We start from the raw sequence: 23,265 nt of genomic DNA, 5'->3' as shown, positions 1-23,265 counted from the left end.
AAAGACAACTTGGCCCTATTTCTCAAAGCCATACGTAGATTTAATGCAATCCCCATCAAAACCCCAATGACATTTTTTAAAGAAATAGAACAAAAAAATCATCATATTTTTATGGAATCACCAAAGACCCCGAATAGCCAAAGCAATGCTAAGAAAAAAGAACAGGGCTGGAGGTCTCACACTCCCTTACTTCAGCTGGTACTACAGGACAATAATCAAAACAGCATGGTATTGGCAGAAAAACAGACACAAAGACCAATGGAATAGAATTGAAAACCCAGAAATAAACCCACATGAATATGGGCAGATAACATAAGACCTGACACAATAAACTGCATAGAAGAAAGCATAGGTACTAAACTTATGGACCTTGGGTTCAAGGAAGATTTTATGAATTTGACCTCAAAGGCAAGGGAAGTAAAGGCTAAAATAAATGAGTGGCACTATATCAAATGAAAACGCTTCTGCACAGCAAAAGAAACCATCAACAAACCAAAGAGGCAACCAACTGAATGGGAGAAAATATTTGCAAACTACGCCTCCAATAAGGGGCTAATATCCAAAATATATAAAGATCTCATACAATTCAACAACAACAAAAAACAAACAATTCAATTAAAAAATGGGCAGAAGACCTGAACAGACACTTTCCCAAGAAGACATACAAATGGCCAAGAGATATATGAAAAGATGCTCAACTTCACTAGCAATTAGGGAAATGGAAATCAAAACCACAATGAGATATCACCTCACACAGGTTAAAGTGGCTATCATCAACAAGACAAACAACAACAAGGTTGGAGAGGCTCTGGAGGAAAAGGAACCCTCATACACTGCTGGTGGGAATGTAAATTGGTGCAGCCTCTTTGGAAAATAATATGGAGGTTCCTCAAAAAAAAAATAAGAATAGAATTACCATATGACCCAGCAATCCCTCTACTTGGTATCTACCCCCAAAATTTGAAAACATTTATCTGTAAAGATATATCTACCCCTGTACTCATTGCAGCATTATTCACGGTGGCCAAGACCTGGAAACAACCAAAGTGTCCTTCGATAGACAACTGGATAAAGAAGACGTGGTATATATACACAGTGGAATACTACTCTGCATAAGATGAAATACTGCCATTTGTGACAACATGGATGGATCCTGAGATCATCATGCTAAGCGAAATAAGTAAGACAGAAAAAGTTGAGAACCATGACTTCACTCATATATGGACTATAAAACCAAAAGCAACAAATGAACCAAACGAACAAAGAAACAAAAATGCATAGACACAGACAACAGTTTGGTTGTTACCAGAGGGGAAGGGGGAAGAAGGTGTGGTAGAAGAGGGGAAATATATGGAGATAGAAAGAGAACTGACTCTGGGTGTTAAACACACAATGCAACATATAGATGATATATTATATAGCAATGTACACTTGAAACCTACATAATAGTATTACTAACCATACTTGGAAGATAGTTTGAAAACTGGGGGATGTCCAGAATTCACAGGAACTTCAGCTAGAGGACTCTGATGGAATCCAGGAGATTCTGTACAAGCTGGCAAATCTGCCAGCTCTGAGAGAAGCATTTTTACCTGTAGTGAAAGGAAGCCCTAAACAGTCCAGCAAAAACAAAAAACTGTGCTGTTTCTCCAAGAACTGGGAATGGGCAGAAAATGGAGGCACAAACATGAGCCAGAAGCACCCTCTGAGCCAACCTAAGGAAGCGCTTGCTGACCAAAAGGGGGAGGCAAATAAAGCATCCTGGGAAAAGGCTATTTATCTTATGCTCTAGTTTATCCCAGGCCAACTTTACATGAAGCCAATTGAAAAAAAAAAAGTCACCTAGCTTTAACTTGAATTTTACATATGAAGAAAGCAAGGGGAGTGATTGTGTGAGGTGGTTCGATATGCCTGGTGTGCTGGGATAAATGTGGCCACTGCGGTAAACAGAAGGAATGAAGTACTACCAGAAAAGATAGAGTGAGCAAGTGCACCCAGCGAAGAGGGTTTTAGATGAGACGCCCACCCCTTCATCCTTTTATTTTGATCCTGGGTGCTGGCAGCAAAAAGTAACTGGGAGTAGTGGCAAGAGGAAACTATAAGGAAAGTGAAACCTTCAATTTGGGGGCTATTTGGTAGAATTCAGACCAAAGGATATCTCACATGTATTTGATAATCCCCAATACACCTATGCAGAGGTGAAGTTGAAAACTCAAATGCCCTCAAGTTAAGTTAAATATGTAAACCAGGAGAATGTAGGACAATTGGGTGTGGGGCAGACTGGCAAACGGAAAGGCTCCGCATAAAGGAATTCACATTCAATTTTTCGACAACACTGGCCTTGCCAAAGGAAACACGAAGATTGGCCCCATTTCCATGTCACCAGTTTGCAAACACTGTTTTATATGGTGTAAAAACATAAACCATCTTCAGTGGTTTAAGGGCTAAATGAAGCATTTTTAATCTAAAGAGATCTATGAAAAGCCATTTTTATTTTTAAAGACGATTCAGTTGAATGGAAAATGAAAAGTCCAGACATTTTCCCATCTACATATTGAAAAGGGAAACATTTTAACTCTTACATGAGATAGTGTATATAACTCCCCCTTGGAAAAAAGGAGGAGCTATATATCCTTTACTTCCAGAAACAAGCATGGTGTTTGAAACATTGTATGAATGGTACTTAAATGTTTGTTGAATGAATAAATGGGGTTGTAAATAGAGCAAAGCACTAGTGAAAGACCTCTCTTTTGAGGTTATAAAACTGAAGGGGTTGAGCTCCAGCTTTAACTCTCCTCTGTCCATTCAGGATTTATCTCTAACCCCAAACTTCTCTGTAGGCGGCCAAAGACTACAGTGTTATAATTTTCCTCATCTCACTGCTCTAAGCAGAGAACAAAAAACATGGGAAACCTTCCAAGAACAGTTAGGACAGAACTCACCCCCCAGGTGGTATCCAAGCAGACTTCGTCCTTTGGGAATAGGGCAAAGGAACTTCAGAGCACACGCTGATAACTCTTCTAACTCCCTGAGTTCATGGTTCTTGAGTACAAAGAGGCGGTGCCTGCCTCACAGAGCTGTGAGGAGTAAATAGTAACGTGTGTGAAAGGCCTAATGTAATGCCTGGTACACAGTAAGTGAGCTGTGCCCTCAGTGAGTGAACCCAACGAACTGTGGATATTATTTATTATGGGAAGAGTAGATGAATTTTTTTAATGGCCCTCATTGGGGTGGGGTGGGGTGGTAGAGAACTGAGAAGCTGAGGAATAACAAAACTATTTCAACAGCTGCTTATACGATTTTTGGAAAAAGTGGAGGTGGATAAGTGTTTAAATAACTAAAATTCCCTACATTTAAATAAAATCCTTATCTATACATGTGTAGTTAGATACGCATAGAGTTCCTCTGGAAGAAGAGTTCACAAGGAGTAGTGGTTACCTCCAGGTAGGACTTGTACTGGGAACAGCAGCTGGAGAAACGTCTTAAATTTTGCCATTTGTGTCTATATTATCTATTTAAAACTCACTATTTTTAAGTGAAATGCTGCTAGTTTAAAATCTTTTCTAAGTTTTGCTGAGTTTGGATGAAGTGTGAAATTGAGCATGTCTGCTTTCAGCTTTTACTGTCAGAGCCCTGATACTGCCCTCTAGCGCCTGGCACCCACCATTGCAGCTGCTCCCCGCAGCCACAGAGGGGCTCACTTCTTAAACCTGTTTGTCTCACCAATACTCACCAGGTTACTACTCTAAGCAGTTAACATATTAACTAACTAAACTATTACCTACTCCGATACTCCAATGCTTTAACGGTCAAAAGTCTAGGCATTGTGAAGGATACTGCCTCATTCCTCATTCCTCTGGTGTGCAGGTGAAATATGAGATTATTTGAATTACATATGGTATATGCATCCATCATCCTTCCATTTTTCCCATTTTAAACTTGACAATTATCAGCAGCAAGAACTTCTCTGCTTTCTCAGTTATATCTCAAGTGCAAATCATTTTAAACATTAAATTTGTATTAATTCATCATTTGCTACAGTAATTTTCTTCTTTGCGTATGTTGAAATAGAGGCTACTACTATTCCACGTACAAAATTTTCACTTGTGCTTTTATTTTGGATAAAAGATTCTGAACTCTGTTCCAGGGTTTTCAGTTGTTCTCTAGACTAGTTACTGTATATATTTTTTAAAGTCATATTTTTATTATTTTAAAATCAATGTGTTCTCGTTGTAAAGATCTTTTGGAAACTACAGTAAAACATAATGAATAAAACAAATGCAAGCCCTAATTCCACCATCAGCAGATAACTACTGTCAACAATTCTATTTTCTTCCACTTTTTCTAATGCCTATACATTTTGTCGATGAATTTTGAAGTCTCTAAAATACATTTCAGCATGTTTGGATGTAAGGGGAGAAGGTCATTTTGAACATATCCACTAATTCAGGGTTAGTGTCGGACGCTTCTGTAAATGCCATTATTTGTGTTCCGTTATGGATGTACACCACACAGATGACACTTTAGGCTGACTTCCAGCACGTCGCCTCCTCATCCAATAATTTTGTACCCTGGCCTTTGACAAATATTTGGGCCTGAATGAAATTCTTAGGGGCTTTCACGGGCGATTTAAGTCGGTAATGGTGCATGATCCCAAGCAAGGGAGAGGTAAATTAGGGCTAGGGACTCTCCAGGGGCAAAGAGAGATTATAAGCAGATAGGTTAGAAACCTGAGCGAGTGCAGACCTCATTAATTTTTGTTCTTATTTTATTCTCGCTGTTTTCGCCCATTTGGGAGAGCAATCTCGATCATCTCTTCAGGGCAGATTCCCAACAAGTGGCAGGCCTCAAAAACAGGCTTGGTGGGCGTGTTCCCCGCCTGAGGCCCGCGTTGGACCGCGCAGAGGCTGGAGAAACCACCCCGCGTCCAACAGCGGGTATAAAGAGCCCGGCTGCATCTGGGCCTCGCAGGGATAAACGCTAGCCTCGTCGGTCAGCATCCCTCCCGAGTACCCGGTCAGAACACCACGAAGATGGCACCCGTTGGGGGCAAAAAGGCCAAGAAGGTGAGTCTTCGGGGGTCCCCGAGGCTGCTCTCCTATCCGGGCGAGGCTCTGCGTCTGGACCCACCGGCCCTCACCCCAGACTCAAGGGGTGCAGGGGAGTCCAGAAAGTGCTCCCAGAACTTCTCCTGCAGGACCCCAAGGTGCTTCCAAGCCCCGCATCACTACTCATATTCAGAGCGCTCCATAGGTCTAGTGGCCCGCCCCCCCAGATCTGTGTGGCTTGAGGGCGCTCCTAGAGCTCGGAGACTCCCAACACCTGAGTCCTGCCCGCCAACACTGGAGCACTCCAACAGAGGTGCAGCTCCTGGACTCACAGGAGCGTCTTCCCTGCTCCACCGTGCTGGGACAAAGGGGCGCCTGCGTGTCTGTGTCCGTGCCCGCACCGCCGCGTGCTCCCCTCTACGCCCTAGATCGACCCGCAGTGAGGCGCGGGGTGCGGGCTCCAACGGTTCCCGGCCGGCGCCTCCACGCCGCCGGGGGTCTCGGGGTCTCTACTTGGCGCTCAGCCGCCCCGCCGCAGCTTGGTTGGGCGATGGTACGTTTTCTCCCGTAGTTTGGTTTCAAGCGATCACAACAAAATGCACCACGTGAACCTCGGAAATGGGCACCGCGGCAGTAAAATATTGAGGAAGGGTTGTTAATAAGATTTTTTAAAACAGCAGCTCCAGCACCTGATTAAAAACAAGCACATCTCTTCCCTTGTTGGGACGAATGTTCCAGTCCAGACTGTCGATCTTCGTCTAGTTTGGGGGATGGATTTGTGGATGGATGGACTGACCACGGGACTATGGCTGGGAGGGTGGGAAGAGAAGGACGCGAGGAGGAGGGAATAAGCTTAACCCTTAGGTGCCAGAGCGCCCAGCCTGGCGGATGGAGGCCCCAAGAGAAGGATAGGTAGGCAGACCTAGCCAGGCCAACTGTGCGGCTGTGAGGATCATAAGGACAGGTCCACCTCTCACCCACATTGCCAGCCATCCCTTTAGGAAATAGGCTATGCACCGCTTCTAAAAGATGGCCCCCCAATAAAAAAGATCTACACACACACACACACACAAAGTTAATTCAGTTAAAATTTTTAAATGCCATGCAGCATTAATAAATGCATGTTGATGGCCTGAGGAAGATGAGATGGCAAACAATTATAATCTGTTAACCAGTTAAATGAGATTGAGAATTTTTGCCAATCCATAAATTATTAAATGATGTAGACTGGAAAGGATGATTGCTATAGAGATTAAATAAGATTTTTTGGTTTGACACCATTTGCATATCCATGGATTCTAACCCACTCCCTCAATTCAAGCTCAGAAAACGAAACATTTTAAAGGATCATATAAGCAACAGATGGACATAAAATGGAATAAAAAAGTTTCTTTGGTAACATTGTTTCCATGCATATGTCAGTGTTAAAATATGAACAATAATATGTCTATACTTTTTAAAAATATATGCTACAAACCTAACACATGCTCATTGTAAATAACTTGGGAAAGCACTATGAAATGTACCATCTGCTACGTTCTGGTGTACTCCTATATTCTGCTAATTTGTTGTCTAGACAAAATGTACTTTGTATACAAAAATGGTCTGATATTACACATAATGTTTTGTAATACTTTTTCACAAAACAATATCTTGAGCATTTTTTTGATAGTACATTCCACTTTTTTTTTTTTAAAAAAAAAAAAAGCTATTTAGCTTAGGAACAGAAAAGTCTGAAGTCCAGGTATTTTAAAATACACTAGAATCTAAGAGATTGTTTTTCTAGATGTAATTGCTCAGCAAATATATGAACAGTGTGGTATTGGAATCACCATGAGCCACTCCACCAGCAAATATCAGATTCTTAGCTAGGCTGTGTATTTGTTTGTGTTCTACAATTTGAAAACACACACATGTTCAATGAGAGTTGCTAACTGACTTGAACAAAATGTAATGAGTTATTTAAGTCAAATGAAAGCAACAAATCATATCTCATTTATTTGATCCTTGTTCGTGTTTTTTATTTCACTGCACTGACTAGCTATATATATATATTTGTTAATTGGGCCATAATGATCAAAATTGTGGTTTTAAGATGTGGTATTTAGACACATTGAAATCATTACAGATATTTGGATTTCAAAATTACATGTTATCAATTCTGTATTTTTGTATTTGTTATCTCGTGGTCTTTTATGCTTGAAAATGTTTCTATCTGGAAGGGATATTTGGGAACATACAGCATGGTGCTCCTGTTTTATTGCTTTAAAATGAAAATGTCAGTTGTGTCTTCTCTCTGAGTACTACCTGACCAAAACACATAGGAAAGAGTAGTACAGGGGAACAGGATTAAAATAAGGGAAGCTTTAAAAGGTGTCTAGGATTTAGGATGCAAAATCTTATGAACAGCTCTCACAGAATTATGTAACCTTTGTTATTATATCAGCATTTGTTTTATCAATCATTATGGTAATAAATGAAACATAGTAGGTAAGTACATTCTAAATTGTTCCTTTACGTGGTCTTTTCAGGGTTGTTCCACACTCCTGACACCCATTTAAAATAAAATCTAGACTCCGTTTAAGGATAAAACAGCCAGGAGGCCCTATACTCCTCACCTGGGAGACTTTGTGTACGTTACTCAAAGATTCTGGGCCTTAATCCTTCATTTGTAAAATCAGAGGAAGTGACCTAAATTGAATGTAAAGTACTGTTTATTTTAAAATTCTATGATTCTTCTAAATTTTAAAAAATGGTTACACTAGAAAATTACACTAGCACCAGGGTAATTATTGCATGGTACTATAAATGGAATAGGTATGGAGACTGGGCTGGAAATCATTTTACAAATACTTTATTTAGTTGTCTCTTCCTGTTCTTGTCATCTTGCACTCAGAGAGTGCGAACAGGCGTGCTCTTAACTTATGGGCAGCATCACACAGCTGCTGCTGTGGAAACTGAATTCTAACACCAATCATGGAAGTCTTTAAGGGATTTGGCCACCTTTGTGGTAGTTTGCTATCTTCACCAAGTGTCTTGTGACTTTTCAGTCTTCAAAATGCCTTAATCATTTTAATCATCTCTTTGGTTGTAGATAGAATAAAGAAGAAAGACCAGCCTTCACCAATTTACGAATGTGTGCTTTAGTATTTGTTTGAGGCTTTACAATAAACCCTTTTCATTTAATCCCTCTACAGGTATTTCTTCATACATAACGTCCTCTTACCATATTTTTTAAAACTCTTTCATGTGTTCTGAAAGACCACCTCCCCACCAACCCCCTCACACACACATATACACAAATTTTCATCATAGGAGCACACTGGCTGTTTGCCTAATAGTAACATGAATTTATAAAATATACCTGTACTTTCCGAGAATTCTAAGAAATCATACTTCTCAAGAATATGGTAGCAAATGTACTACAAACAGAACACTGTCTTAAAAACTCAAGTACCTTTTTTGTCCTTCCCCCTCACCTGTAATTTTAGGGCATCCTCGAACGTTTAAATTCCGGAGAGGTTGTGATTGGAGATGGAGGGTTCGTCTTTGCACTGGAGAAGAGGGGCTATGTGAAGGCAGGCCCCTGGACCCCGGAAGCTGCTGTGGAGCACCCAGAAGCAGGTTGGTGCATTGCTCTCTTCAAAGTTCTTAAAAGAGCACTTTTCCAAATATTACTTACAGCCTGCTGGGCATGGTGCTAGGTGTGCAAGTATGGATTCGCACGTTGGATAAGCTGTCATCTATGTTTGCCTCTTGGTCCCTGCTGCTCGCTCTAGATGAGCCTAGTACTGGCTCACTACCTTCCCCTGCCTCCCTCATCTCTCTAGGTGACTTCCATGTCCAGACAGATGATCCATCCAACACGCTTCCCTTTAGTGCCTTGATCTCCTCCTCTACTCCCATCTCAGCAGCCCACTCTTAGAGCTCACCAGCAGCTGTCCACTGCTGAAAGCTCAATGACCAGGGCCCCACTCTCTGACCGCCACCTCCTATCTTGTCGGCTCTAATACTGCTGCGCTTCAACCTCATCAAGACTCTCAGTCTCCATCCCTCCCATTTCAGTGTTTATTATCCATTCTCTGGCATATGTCTTCAGATAGGGCTTCCTCCATCATATATGTGCCAACTAGTCAAATTCATCGTCTACTAGCCCCACCCTATTGAAATTCAATTGTCTACCTTCCCTGCACCTGTACCTAAACACCTTATTCTCACTCCACTTTTTTGACCACAAATCTTTTATGGCCAGGAGGAGAGGTGGGATGGAACCGGAGGGAGATTATGTGTATAAATATATATAATGTCTCCCGGTTATATATGTACGTAGCATAGTTAGATATTACCCTTGTAAATTTAACTTGAGAAATGCAAGTCTTTGAAATTCCACAGCAAACTCTAAAAGGTCAAATAAAATTTTGCAGTACTTCTTCAGTGGGATAATAAATTTGTAGCAAAACCATTTTGGAGCAAAATGTGACCTGAGCTAATGTGAGGATATTTATAATTATATCCTACTTAATGTGGGGAGTCATATATTTTGATGCCAAAAAAATATGAATGTGTTTGATTGGGGAGGCCACTTCAGACCCTGATGAGGGTTACATAATATATAGCATATGTACTGTATTAACTTTCTAAAATTCCCCAACGTTCAGAATGCCAAGACACATTTGGTCCTAAAATGGCTTGGATAAGGGATTGTGTACCTAGAGCATAACCTTCCCTTTCTCACCATTTCTAGCACTGAGAAGGCAAGCCCAGACACCAGTCCTAACAAAAATCTTTGAGGTGCAGTCCAGCTTGCAGGGAAATTTTCAGGGTCTATATCAATTCTAGGTGTCACCAGCCTAAATTAGAAAAGTACCTGCAGATACACGAATTCATGCACATAAAATAGCATTTAAATGACCACAGCTCTCATTCAGAGCATGAATGTTTTAAACACTTTTCACCACGCAAAATGCTAAATACATCTGCTGCCCTATGGGGCACTTAGAAGACTACCTAGCAAATAGAAGTGATGATGATGATAATTTGCCTTTAAGATTAATAAGCATAAAATTCAATTAAAATGACTGCAGAATTCATGCCCTTTTTTTTGTCTTTTGTATTTTCTTAATTAACAGATAATTGTGTCACAACTAAGGTCTTTTCTAATTATTTAGACATTAAAAATGGACACTTGTCCTCAAAAAAAACCCAGTGCTGTAGGTCACATAGACTCATGGAATTTTGAAACTCCCTTTTCATTGTAGAGAGGAAGAAACTGTCACCTTGATGGGGTAGGTAAATGGTTTGCCCAACATCACACAGTTGATTGTAGCTGAGTCAGGAAGATTCTGGGTTCACTGATACCCTTTGCCTATAACACCACACCATGCAGCATTAAAACACAAAACAAAACAAAACGAAAAACTGTGAGAATGTCGGAATTTGTAAGGATACCCACTCAGCAACTTAGTCAAGAGACTGGGTAACTTTTAGCTTCTATGATGCTAAAATAAAACTAGTATAATGAAGAGTTTAAAGCCATAAGATGAAGGTGATTAGTTAGTATAGGTTGTGTCCTTGTCATGGGAACAGTTACGCCCTACTCCTGGTTAGAAGATGAAGACTCAGGAGTCTTATGATGAGAGAAAACAGAAAGTAGAAATCGAAAGAACCTCCAGAATATACCAGACTAAGTCTTCTATTGAAGTTTATGCCAAAAGTTGTGGTTCTTGCACCCAGTGGAATCAGCACTGAATTTGGCAAGGAATTCAGGTTGACTGGGTCTGGAGGGGTCTGGGAAATCGGAGTGAGTCTAAGTTGGATCACATTTAGGGAAGCATGGTGGAATAATGAAATCAATTAAGAACAAGGAGTGGGGTCACTACCCTCTGGAAAAATCTGATCAAAGGATATAGAACCTCTGCACTGTAAAATGTACATGTGCACAAACAATTTGCACACCCTTCCAAGGTTTTGTCAGAGTGTCTGGAAATCAACCCAAGGACAACCTGGGTGGACGTCTGCTTTATAAACCACGTCATTCTAGTGTACAGGAACCTAGTCCATAGGCCCTGCACCCCTGCTGCAACCACAGCAGCTCATCTGACCGATATATGGGGACTCCATTTTAGGCGTGTTTCATTGGTTCTATGGCTAATTACAACACATTCAAAGCCCCCCAATTTAGGCACCCTTTTAAATTCCCACTGAGAACGAAAGTTTCCATGATTTTAAAAACAAAGATTTGGCTTCAAGCTTAGAAACCCATTTTCTGAAATTCAGAATCCTTGTTGCCTCACTGATTTGACCATTGAAAAACAAAAACTGAGCTTCCTATGTTCTCTGCAGTCTGGCAGGCACCTGGGATGCACAGATGGAGACTCATCTCCAGTCTTAGCCCCAGCGTCCCAATAACTGCCTCTCGTGTAGTTGCTTCCAGACCTTTGGATTTTACAGGCCTCTAAATTTCAAAATATATTTCAGGGGCTGATATTGGTTTACTGACTTCTTACTTTGCCCAGTTAATGCCCCTGACAAAACCAATACCAGCTAAGTCTCACTATCATTTTGTAAGATGAGCATTATTCCACTCTCTTAGAATGGCAGTTCTCAACAAGGCTGAAAATAAGAATCAGTTGGGGAAACTTAAAAAAAACACACAGTCTGTGTCTTGCTTCAAACCAATTAAATTAGAATATCTGTGGGATGGGTCCGTAACTTTTAAAAAGCTTCCAGGGTAGCTAATGGGTAGCAAGGGTTTAGGACAACTGTTTTAGAGAAAATTCTAAATTCTTTAAATTGCATATGTTTGGTTCTATGGGAAAAAGTCCTATCCCATCTCCTGTAACCTGTGAAAGCTTTGCCATTTGGCATTCATCCATTTAGAAATTGTCAGTATTACCGTGACACCCGTAGCCTAGAACCTAGACTCCTTGGATGACTTCCCGGCCAGTTGTACTCTGTCCGCCCGCCCACCTTTCCAACTGCATCTTCCATCACTTCTCTGACATATCCTCAACTCCAGTTGCTCAAAATACCTGCTGTTCCCCAAATGCCAAGCCTATTCCTGCCTCTTTGTCTTTGCTCAGGCCTTCCCTCTATAGGGAACGCCCTTCCCCACCTTCTCTGTCTGTCAAAAGTGCTGACATATTGCCCCTCTGTGGGACCTCCCTCTTCCCTTCACGCTACTCCACGGTAGAAATAATCTTGTTTCTGGCAAGAGACCCCAGATCCACCTCTCAGAACCCCCCAGGATGCACGCATGCCAAGCCACCAGAAATTTAAGCAGATATTTTCATATTTGTTTATCTGAGAGCCTCTTGAAAACACCAAGAGTTAATAAACTGATAGCAATTAATGCCTTTCCTCATTCAATCTCCCAGTTCGCCAGCTTCACCGAGAGTTCCTTAGAGCTGGATCAAATGTCATGCAGACCTTCACCTTTTATGCGAGTGAAGACAAGCTGGAGAACAGGGGCAACTATGTTGCAGAGAAAATATCTGTGAGTAAAACCATACATGGCACTCTTAGTAGGGCCTAGTAGACATATCACATGTCATCACCAAAATTCTCACGGACAAAAATGTTGAGCCTCTTCAGAGTTTTGTTTTACATAATACAGAAATGAGATGTATGTGGACAATACTCTTAGGTTTTATCGGGAGTTCCCCAACTTGACAAAAAGGTATTTAATGAAGCATATCAAAAAAGGTATTTAACGATTAGTGATTCTCCCAGTCTCTTGACTAAGTTGCTGAGGGGGTCCTTACAAATTCTTACACCCTCACAGTTTTTTAAGGCAGCACAGTGTAGGGGAAAGGTCATTAGATGAAAGGTGTCAGTGAACCTGGAATCTTCCTGACTCAGCTACAATCTACTGTGTGATGTTGGGCAAACCATTTACCTACCCCATTAAGGTGACGGTTCCTTTCTCTCTACAATGGAAAGGGAGTTTCAAAATTCCATGAGTCTGTGGGACTTACAGCACTGGGTATTTTTTTGAGGACAAGTGTCCATTTTTAATGTCTAAATAATTAAAACAGACCTTACTTGTGATACATTTATCTGGTAATTGAGAAAATACAGGAAAACAAAAAAGACATGAATTCTGTAGTCATTTTAATTGAATTTTATGCTTATTAATCTTAAAGGCAAATTATTATCACTATCACCACTATTTGCTAGGTAGTCTTTTAAGTGCAGCTTACGCATTGGAAGATACTAGATCTTATTATGTAAAGACGTTTAACCCTCTCACAGATCTTTGGTATAATGTAATATCCTAGATACCAGCATTAGATGTATTTTTTCACCGCTATTATTGGTATTGTTGTTACTGCTCAGCGTGGTAAAGCACTGAACTAGTCCATCATTGTCACTTCCTGGAATCAAATCACTATGGTAACATACAACTGAGATATGGACATTTAAATAATTATTTGGTTTCAGTTTCACATGAACATGTACATGTATCCTATACTCACCATTTCAGGGGCAGAAAGTCAATGAAGCTGCTTGTGACATTGCCCGGCAAGTGGCCGACGAGGGAGACGCTTTGGTAGCAGGAGGCGTGAGCCAGACACCTTCATACCTCAGCTGCAAGAGTGAAACTGAAGTGAAAAAAGTGTTTCAGCAACAGTTAGAGGTCTTTCTGAAGAAGAATGTGGACTTCTTAATTGCAGAGGTAAACACAGAGATGATCAAAGAGACCATTACACTGAGTCCCTTTCCTCTGCCTTTTGCTTTCATGAGGACCATGTGAGATTGGGTACTCATCACAAGTAATAGTAATACTTAGTTTAGAAAGCTTTTTTCCCATTTAGGGCTTCTACTAAATTTGATTCAGTTAATATAATATAGTGTTCTTCAAACCTTTGATTGCAATTCCCAGTATGAAATCACCATTCTATTCCATTTAAAAAATACTAATGGGTCTCAAATTCAAATTCTTAATATTCAAAATGTTTCAGACTCAGAATCTGAAAATCACTTATCTAGTGATTATTAAATTACTTAGCAGTAGAATAAGTTTCCAAATGGTTTTGGGGGAAACAAGATTAAAAATACTTTAACCTTTTCTTATTTCAGTATTTTGAACATGTTGAAGAGGCTGTATGGGCAGTTGAAGTCTTGAAATCATCTGGAAAACCAGTGGCAGCGACCATGTGCATCGGCCCAGAGGGAGATTTGCATGGCGTGACCCCTGGCGAGTGTGCAGTGCGCCTGGTTAAAGCAGGTGATGATGGATTTTGATAGGTTTGCAGTTAGTGCGTCTTCTAAAATAACATACAAATGCGGATCTGTCTATGGATCGCTATTTGCTACTTTTATTAACAGGAAAACAATTAATTTACTTTTTTAGGAATATTGAGAATATTATTAAGTCTTAAAGAGAAAAATGTTTAAAAAAAAAAAAAGGATACACACACCAGCCTTTTGAAAGGAGCAACTGGACTTGTGCCGAATGTTTAACAACTAGAAATGTAGGAATGAGAAGAATTTTAGTAAATCAGAAGGAGCATTAGGAACAATTGTGTTTTATTTTAAACGTATTTCAAGTTGAGTTTTTTAAACATTAATAACATTAATAACTTGTCAGTTGTCCTCTTTGCCAAAGTTTTTCCATTCTCGTAAGTTACTGGTATGCTTTGCTTTTCGTAATTGGTATAATAAATCAAAAAATCCTTTGATATGCAATACTGACCACCTAATTTATCTTTTTATATAATTTCCATTCCTAATATTCGGTTTCATTTCAAGTAGGGAAAACAGGTTGTTTTCAAAGCTGCTTCGTTTTAAACCCAAGGAATAGCTGTGTCAGTGGAAGAGTCCGACTCACTCTGTGGAACAGAGAGATTTTTGATTGGCTATTTTTCAATTCCTGATTTTTATCCAATTCCTGATATTTCATGAAAGTCACCTCATACTTGTCATTAATAATAATAATTATTTAGATTTAGGAAGGAATTTGAATCCTAATTTTTGATTGGTGATATAAAAATGGGGGGAAAAACAAGCTAACTTTTTTTCAGAAAGACGGGAGGAGGCCTTCATCATCCCCATTGTGAATTGGCAAGGATTCTTGGCCTGCCCCTCATCCTTCCCTTGTCATTCTGTTCAGAGTAGGTGGACACAAAGTTTGAAATCACTGTACCCTGTTTACATCCGTTGAAGCACTCCTCACTTAGCTCATTTGTTTATCTCTTTCATGTCTGATTCTTTCACTAGACTGTACGATCTGAGAGCGCAGAGACTCTGGCTGGGTCATATGGTATTTGTCTTCCTCAGTCTGACTTATTTACTTAGCATAATACCCTCTAGGTCCATCCATGTTGTCACAAATGGTAAGATTTTATTCTTTTTTAGGGCCGAATAATACTCTATGAATTGCTGTGGTATAAATGTACCACAAGTTCTTTATCCAGTCGTCTATTGATGGGCATTTCGGTTATTTCCATATCTTGGCTATTGTGAATAGCGTTGCAATAATCATAAACTGAGTACCCTGTGCCTACCACATAATAGGTCCTTAATGAATATGGGCCTAATAAATCTAGTCTGTCTTACAATGTTAGATCAAATTCTACCCCCATGTACACTTACATAACCATCTCTACCCCAAGTGATGACTGCCTCCTCTCAGCAACCATAACACTTTCTGTTTATAGCCCTCATTTGGAATATCATCAGTTGACATTTTCCAATCTGTGAGAATGTTAATAAGGTTTTGTAGTCAAATACATTTAGAAAATGCTATGTTAAACTGAGTTAAGTCGGTCTGTTTACTATAGAACTTCTCAGTACTTTTGATATGCCCATGTATATCGGCAGTCTCCAAGAAGGGGACATAGTAAATAGCTACTGCCTCACCTAATTGATCACAGAGCCTCATTTTAATGGAGCAAACCTTGGGAAGCCCTGTGCTAAATTATAAAACCATTAGTGTCAGCAACTATGTCCTATATTTATATTTCTCTAGAACCCCCTTACGAAGACCATTATACCTACTAGACATCCAACAAATAGCCACCATATGATTAATTGATTAATTCACGAGTGTAATAAAGTCAAGCAAGGGAAGAAAAACTCTGGTAGCAGAACATTCAAAATAAAAAAAGGAGAAAGGTAGTAAAATCCAAGCTAGGAATGGTGTTGAATATACAAGTTTGGAACCCCAATGGAAAGGTCAAGGTGAGAGAGAGAAATGCAGGAGACTTCTGCATATAGATGGTATTAAAGCCCTGGGGCTGAACAGCACGTGTAGGTGACGAGCAGAAGATGGTTCAGTGGGATCCTGGGATACTGCACGATTGAAAGGTTCAGCCTTGAGGAGGGGTCTGCAAGTGACACCTAGAAAGAGCAGCCAGGGAGGTAGGAGCAACACTCAGGGAGTGTGGGAACTTCTCAGAAGCCAAAAGAAGGGAGGGGGTGGTCCTTTGGACAGAATGCTGCTGAGACGTTGAGTAAAAGGAGAAGAGAGACTCGACTACTGGATTTGGCAAGATTGAGGTCATCAGTACCCCTGACAAAAGCTGATTCAGAGGAATGACTGGGAGGGTGACCTGATTGGAACAAGAATGAGGGGCAAACTTCATGTATGTAGATCCAGACCAGTGAGGACCACTGAGACAACTGCCATTGAACACTGGATGCCACAGCTTGTGGCATCAGCTCTGCTGCTGCTGGAATCTGGATTAGTGATATTATTAAATTGGCCTGATGAAAGGGAACATTGATTTATTCCTCAAATAAGTGGTATGGTAACCATGGGTGCAATCTAGCAGCTGGGAGTGCTGAAAAATTATTGTGCTTCTAATATAATGTCAAAGATTGAAAAATTGACTACTAAAATTTGAAGTTAAAAGAAACTCTAATGATTTGTTTAAAAAGATGGACAGCCAAGTGTGCATAAATGACACTTCAATTATACCAGACTCTTCAAAGCACTTTTCACAGAAAGCACTTGCTTCCTGTTAGTAATCATTCTTGTCCAAAGGTAAGATCGGTTTGCGGGAAGCAAGGATCAAATGCTGTACTTCCAAACTCCCCATTCCAAATAAAAGCCCCCTGATTAAGATAGGAGAGTTGAGTCTCCTGTTATCTTGTGAATCCCTAAAGCTAAAATGTTCTTCACATTTATATAATTTATGAAGTGATCCCCCTGATAAGTCTAGTACCCATCTGACACTATACATAGTCTTTACAACATTATTAACTATATTCTCCATACTGTATTTTACATCCCTGAGACTATTTTGTAACTACCAATTTGTACTTCCTAATCCCTTCATCTTTCTCACCCCAACCCCCTCCCATCTAGCAATTATCAGTTTGTTCTCTGTATCTATGAGTCTATTTCTGTTTTGTTTGTTTGTTTATTCTGTTCTTTAGATTCCACATATAAGTGAGAGCATATGGTATTTGATCTCAGTCTGACTTATTTCACTTAGCATAATACCCTCTAGGTCCATCCATGTTGTGGCAACTGGTAAGATTTCATTCTTTTTTATGGCCAAGTAATACTCCATTGTATAATGTACAAGTTCTTTATCAATCGTCTTTTGATGGGCATTTTGGTTGTTTCCATATCTTGGCTATTGTAAATAGTGTTGCAGTAAACACAAATTATATAAATGTCTAACCACTATGGTGTACACCTGAAACTAATATAAAATAATATTGAATGTCAACTGTTAATATAATTTTAAAAATATATAGTCACAGGATGTAAAGTACAGTACAGGGAATATAGCCAATGGTATTGTAACAACTATGTACAGTGTCAGATCGGTAGCAGACTTGTTGGGGTTATCACTTTGTGAGGGGTGTAAATATCTAATTACTACATTGTTTTGTACACCTGGTAATAATAATAAAAAGAAAAACGTTCTTCCCACTTGCAGGAGCCTCCATTGTGGGCGTGAACTGCCATTTTGACTCCACAATTAGTTTGCAAACAGTGAAACTCATGAAGGAAGGCCTGCAGGCCGCCCGACTGAAAGCCCACTTGATGAGTCAGCCCTTGGCCTACCACACTCCCGACTCCGGCAAACAAGGATTTATCGATCTGCCAGAATTCCCCTTTGGTAAGGCACACATTCTATACACTGTCTCAATGTCTTTGTGTTGGACAAATTGCAGGTAAATCTATAGCCATAGAGCTTTATCAGAGTAAAGAAATGGCTGCATATCTCCTCATCTCTAGCCCCTAGCTTCTCTCCCCAAAGCCACAAACCCCTTGATATTAGACAGCAGTAGAAGGAAAAGATGGGACCAACAAGCAAAAAGGACTTCTGAACTTCAGTGCAAAATCAAAATTGAATCAACATCTAGACAGACAACCAATTAGTCATACTTGTAGATTGGTAAAATGGATGGTCTCATGGTGAGATCAGCAACGATTTTGTTTCTGGTTCCAACTCTGTTGCCGAATTGCATACATAACCTTAGCAAAATTCCTTAGATCCTCTAGATCTTAATTTTCTCATCAGAAAAATAAGAAGGTTAGACCAGGTTATCTCCAAGATCCTTTTCTCCTATTTTAAATGTTGCTTAGATGCTCTGGGGTTTGAGAGTGGAGGGGAAAATACCATCACTATGTTGCTGTATGACAAATTTGCATGAAGAGACAGAGCAGATGAAGTGAGGGAGTACTTGCAAGGCAGGCAGAGGGAGAAAGTCTCTCAGGGTGTTTTTAAAGTGGGGGTGAATCTACCTTGAAAATCAAGCCCAGAGATGTCAGCAGGCCCAGAGTGTCGCCAGCCTCCTATTTCATTCTAAGGTCCTTATACCATATCCAACATCCTATAGGGACCCTAAGAGAAGTAAGTTATCATAAAATAATTGCTCTAGAAGAACCACAGAAGAAGAATGGCAAGGCATTTGTGTTATTCATTGCTGCATAAAAAATGACTGCAAACTTAACATTTATTATCTTATAGTTTCTGTGGGCCATGAATTCAGGAGCAGCTTGGCGGGGTGGTTTTTGTTCAGGGTTTTTAAGAGGTTGCCATAGCTGCAGTCGTCTGAAGGCCTGATGGGAACCGGGGGACCCACCTCCAAGCTCTCTTAGGTGGCTGTTGGGAGTCGGTGTTAGTGTCTTGCTGCCCATGGACTGGAGGCCTGTGTTCCTCAGCTCATGGCCCTTTCCACTGAGATGCTTGAGTGTTTTCACACCATGGCAGCTGGCTTCCCCAGGGTTAAGTGTTCCAAGACAGAACAAGGCAGAAGCCATAATGTCTTTAAAGACGTAGCCTCAGAAGTCAGAGACCATCCTTCTGCCATATTCTATGGGTCTCGCAGACCAACCTGGGAGAATGCAGGAGGGGGCCACACAAGGGTGGGAACGTCCGAGGGCAGGGCTCAGAGGAGCCGTCCTGAAGGCTCGCTACCACAGCATTTAAACCGTGATATAGAGACGCAAAGTAGCTAATAGTTTTAAAAAGTTAAGAATTAAATATTGACAACTTACTTATCTTATTTATTGAAGATTACATACCTATTATAGCCACTCATTTTGAATATTTTGTTTAAAAAAAGAATTTAGGTATAATACTATTTATTGTAGGTCTGGAGCCCAGAGTTGCGACCAGATGGGATATTCAAAAATACGCGAGAGAGGCCTACAACCTGGGGGTCAGGTACATTGGCGGGTGCTGTGGATTTGAGCCCTACCACATCAGGGCGATTGCAGAGGAGCTGGCTCCAGAAAGGGGCTTTTTGCCACCAGCTTCAGAGAAGCACGGCAGCTGGGGAAGTGGTTTGGACATGCACACCAAGCCCTGGGTTAGAGCAAGGTAAGCACCTTTAAGCTATATTTGCCAACCAAACTCCTGTAGATTATGAATATGTCCAAGTGAGGTCATTACAAAGAGTACAGCTCATTTGCTGTGTGATGATAGTCAGTGATGCTCCTTCAATTCTCTCACAGAGATGTTTGTAAAACATCCCTAAGGAGTGATTTCTGGAGGACATTTAAGAATATACAATGTAAATAATGTAAGTTGGAATGAAATGTATTTTCATGTTCCAGGAAACCATCCATGTGGTGGACACTAATATTGAATCGACTGATTATTGAGATTTAAGTATAACTTAAGTATAACAAATAGTAATTAAGAGCCTGTTCTGGGCCAACTATGATTCTTGGAGCTGGGAATACAGTGCTGAGTAAGATTGCGAAGGTCTTTGCCCTTAGAGCTTACATTCCAGTGGGAAAGATGAACCACAAACAAACAGATTTGAAGTCAGGCAGTGTTCAGGGCACTAGAAATATCAAGCGAAAAGCTGGGGTCCCTGGCTTAAAGAATCTCACAGAATACTGAGGAAAACGTGTTAGAAAGTTGAGGTATTATACTGTGGGAACTGCTTTAATAAGAGAGGGATGGATTAAAAAAACAATGAAGAGAAGATAAGCACTATTTCTGCCTAATATAATAGAAAGATATTTTAATAGAAGGGATTTCTTGGCTGGATTTTGAAGGGCTAAGTAGGATTCCACGAGAAAGGGAAGTGAGTGAAGGGTGAGTGCCCCAAGCAGTGGGAACAGTTCCACTCTGTTCAGCTGATATTAATTGAGCACAGCTATGTCAGACACTGTTGTGGACACTGAGGTAGCGAGATGGACCAGGCACAAGCCTATCTCCAAGGAGGTAATAGTCTAGGAGGCAGAGAGATAAACAGGTAAGTTCAACTTGGCATACCGTGTTTACCCGACAACAAGACCTAGCTAGACCATCAGCTCTAATGCATCTTTTGGAGCAAAAAGTAATATAAGACGGGTCTTATTTTACTATAAGATCAGGTATAATATAATATAACATAACACAACATAATATCGGGTCTTATATTAATTTTTGCTCCAAATGACACATTAGAGCTGATGGTCCAGCTAGGTCTTATTTTTGGGAGAACATGACAGGAAGTTCAAGGGTAAAGATACGCACAGGTATTGTGTGGTCTGAGCGAATGGCCCATGGGAGCAAAAGGCAGAGGGGGGTTAATGAAGGATTTCTAAGAGAGAAGATGCTGAGCTAAATTTTGAAGAGTGAACTACACTGCCAGACAAGGAAACGGCCTACAGGAAAACACGGGAGGTAGAAAGAGAACAGTGTGTTGAGAAACTAGAAGTTTGAGAAGATGGGAGACAGAATTTGATAGAAGACACAAGTCAGGAAGAGGAGGTGAGTATGCGTATGAGCTGAGTGTGACCTCATCCCAAAGGCAACGAGGAGCCTGGAGGGTCACAAATGGTCCAGGACAAGGTTAGATTTGCAACTTAGCCAGTTTTAATAGCCTTGAGACAAGGCAACTTGGGAGGAAGGCTTTGCTGAAATGTAACAGATGTGATGAGGCCTGAACTAGAAGGATGCTGGATTGGGGACAAGCAGCAAAGGCGTGCTTAGCTGGTTCATGAGGTAGAGTGCCAGAAAGTGAGGATGGGGAAGTAGGGCAATTAGATAGAAAATGTCCCTCTTCTGATTCTTAGCTTTTGATCCCTAAGCATATGTTAAGAGAAGACATTCAAAGTAATTTCAGACCTACAGATTCTGGGGGGAGAAAGTTTTAATACAGATGAATAAATGTGTTTTAATGGACATAGTCCCAAGAGTGCAAAGATGGCGCCATGGCAGGATCCTAGCTCAGTGACACAGAGACTGACATGCAGGGAGGAGTCTAATGTATATTTTGTTTATGCAGGGCCAGGAAGGAATACTGGGAGAATCTTCGGATAGCCTCAGGCAGGCCCTACAACCCTTCAATGTCAAAGCCAGATGCCTGGGGAGTAACCAAAGGAACAACTGAGCTCATGCAGCAGAAAGAAGCCACAACTGAGCAGCAGCTGAAAGAGCTCTTTGACAAACAGAAATTCAAATCTGCTTAGTAGCCTCAGTGGAACCCAATTTTGTGAATTCCTCTGTCTGGGCTACCGTTCTTAGAAATAAGGAAAAGGTAGTTTAAAAAGCAATGTTCACATCAATGCCAGCCTACACATAAAATTGTTATGAGCTGAACAAAACAGAATCACAAATAGCACCTGACAATTTTGAAAGTACGTTTTAGAAGTTTTCTTAGAAGCAAAATAAGTAAGCAGTAAATCTTAAGCTGGTATACACCATGTATAAGGTACTAAGGAAATCACTGTGGCCAAGGAAAAGTAATTTGAACATTAATCCCACTTCAAGAAGTTCGCAGGCTAGTAAGGAGGATGAGACGTGAACTGTCATAGATGGCTCCACAGCCAGACAGGCAGATAAAGTGCTATAGGGAAGTGACTTCCACGCTCCTCTGAACATGACCCTTAGCAAGAAACACAATTTATATAATGACCAGAATAAAGCACATATCATACAACCATTGAAATAAAACGTGTGATCTGTTCGGGTATTTTCTATCCCATTCCTTTCCATCCTATTTCATGAATAAAACATGCTGGTTGAGATCCCTCAAATTGATCTCATGACCCATTAATGGGTGTTGGCCCAGCACAGTTTGTAAACCACTGCTATGCATCACTTCAGCTCTGGGGACTTTCCAATTTTTTTAAGTTTATTCTTAGAAGGTTAGTCATATGGGACCTGACCAGTAGGATCCAAAGCCCAGAGTCCTGCTCTCAGAGTTACAGAATTATTCTCTTTGCTGACCCATTTTGACTGCTGAGAAACATACCTACCAATAGAGAGGGGGTGAGAAGCGGTTGGTATCCAGGCCCTGTCCATCCTATTCAAAATGATCTACCGAAATGCCTCCCTTCGGTAAGGCTGAGGAGCAATGAGCTTGTGTTATTTTGATAGCTTAAAGCATAGCATAATAAAGAGAAAAAAAATAGAGATTCTCCAATCTTTACCCAGGTTTCCTAGATTGAGAGCTACGATATTTTTACCCGATAATATTTACTCTCCTATGAGAGCTCAATTCTAAAGATGCAAGACCATTAGAATAAACATGGCTACCCTTCATGTATTAGGAAAGAATTCATGCTGCTTTCTAAACATTCTTGGATTGGTTTAGCTGTTTTGAAATTTTAATTTCTTCAGCTATTAAAAAAAAAGAACATTGAGTCTATCTTGGTTATATTAGATTCTTATTTTCATTCTATAATTTCTAAGTCCTTTATGAAATCTCTATACCTCAGTTTACCCATCTACTAAAAAAATACTATCTTTCATCTTCACAAGTATGCTGGAACTTTAAAGGAGAAGGCAGCAGTATTTAAAGGGAAAAT

General features: G+C 40.4%; 1 protein-coding gene across 1 annotated transcript; it reads left to right on the top strand.

The window, feature by feature from the left end:
• Positions 1 to 4,642: 4,642 nt before the first annotated feature.
• LOC109445646 (betaine--homocysteine S-methyltransferase 1) lies at positions 4,643 to 22,394 on the top strand. Its single transcript, XM_019728180.2, has 8 exons — positions 4,643 to 5,066; positions 8,540 to 8,672; positions 12,425 to 12,543; positions 13,534 to 13,725; positions 14,130 to 14,277; positions 17,945 to 18,127; positions 19,609 to 19,837; positions 21,741 to 22,394. Exons 1-8 carry the CDS (start codon positions 5,034 to 5,036, stop codon positions 21,922 to 21,924), a joined length of 1,221 nt encoding a protein of 406 aa, XP_019583739.1. The 5' UTR covers positions 4,643 to 5,033; the 3' UTR covers positions 21,925 to 22,394.
• The last annotated feature ends 871 nt before the right edge of the window (positions 22,395 to 23,265 follow it).

The sequence above is a fragment of the Rhinolophus sinicus genome, linkage group LG03 (assembly GCF_036562045.2).
Source record: "Rhinolophus sinicus isolate RSC01 linkage group LG03, ASM3656204v1, whole genome shotgun sequence".
Classification (NCBI taxonomy): Eukaryota; Metazoa; Chordata; class Mammalia; order Chiroptera; family Rhinolophidae; genus Rhinolophus; species Rhinolophus sinicus.
Note: the sequence above shows the minus strand (reverse complement) of the source record. Positions and strands in the feature narration are given on the sequence as shown.

Coding starts and splice junctions, on each gene's coding strand:
- LOC109445646 (XM_019728180.2), top strand. CDS start 5,034: ATGGCACCCGTTGGGGGCAAAAAGGCCAAGAAG. Junction 8,673..12,424: donor TGTGGAGCACCCAGAAGCAG/GTTGGTGCATTG, acceptor TCAATCTCCCAG/TTCGCCAGCTTCACCGAGAG. Junction 13,726..14,129: donor TGGACTTCTTAATTGCAGAG/GTAAACACAGAG, acceptor TTCTTATTTCAG/TATTTTGAACATGTTGAAGA.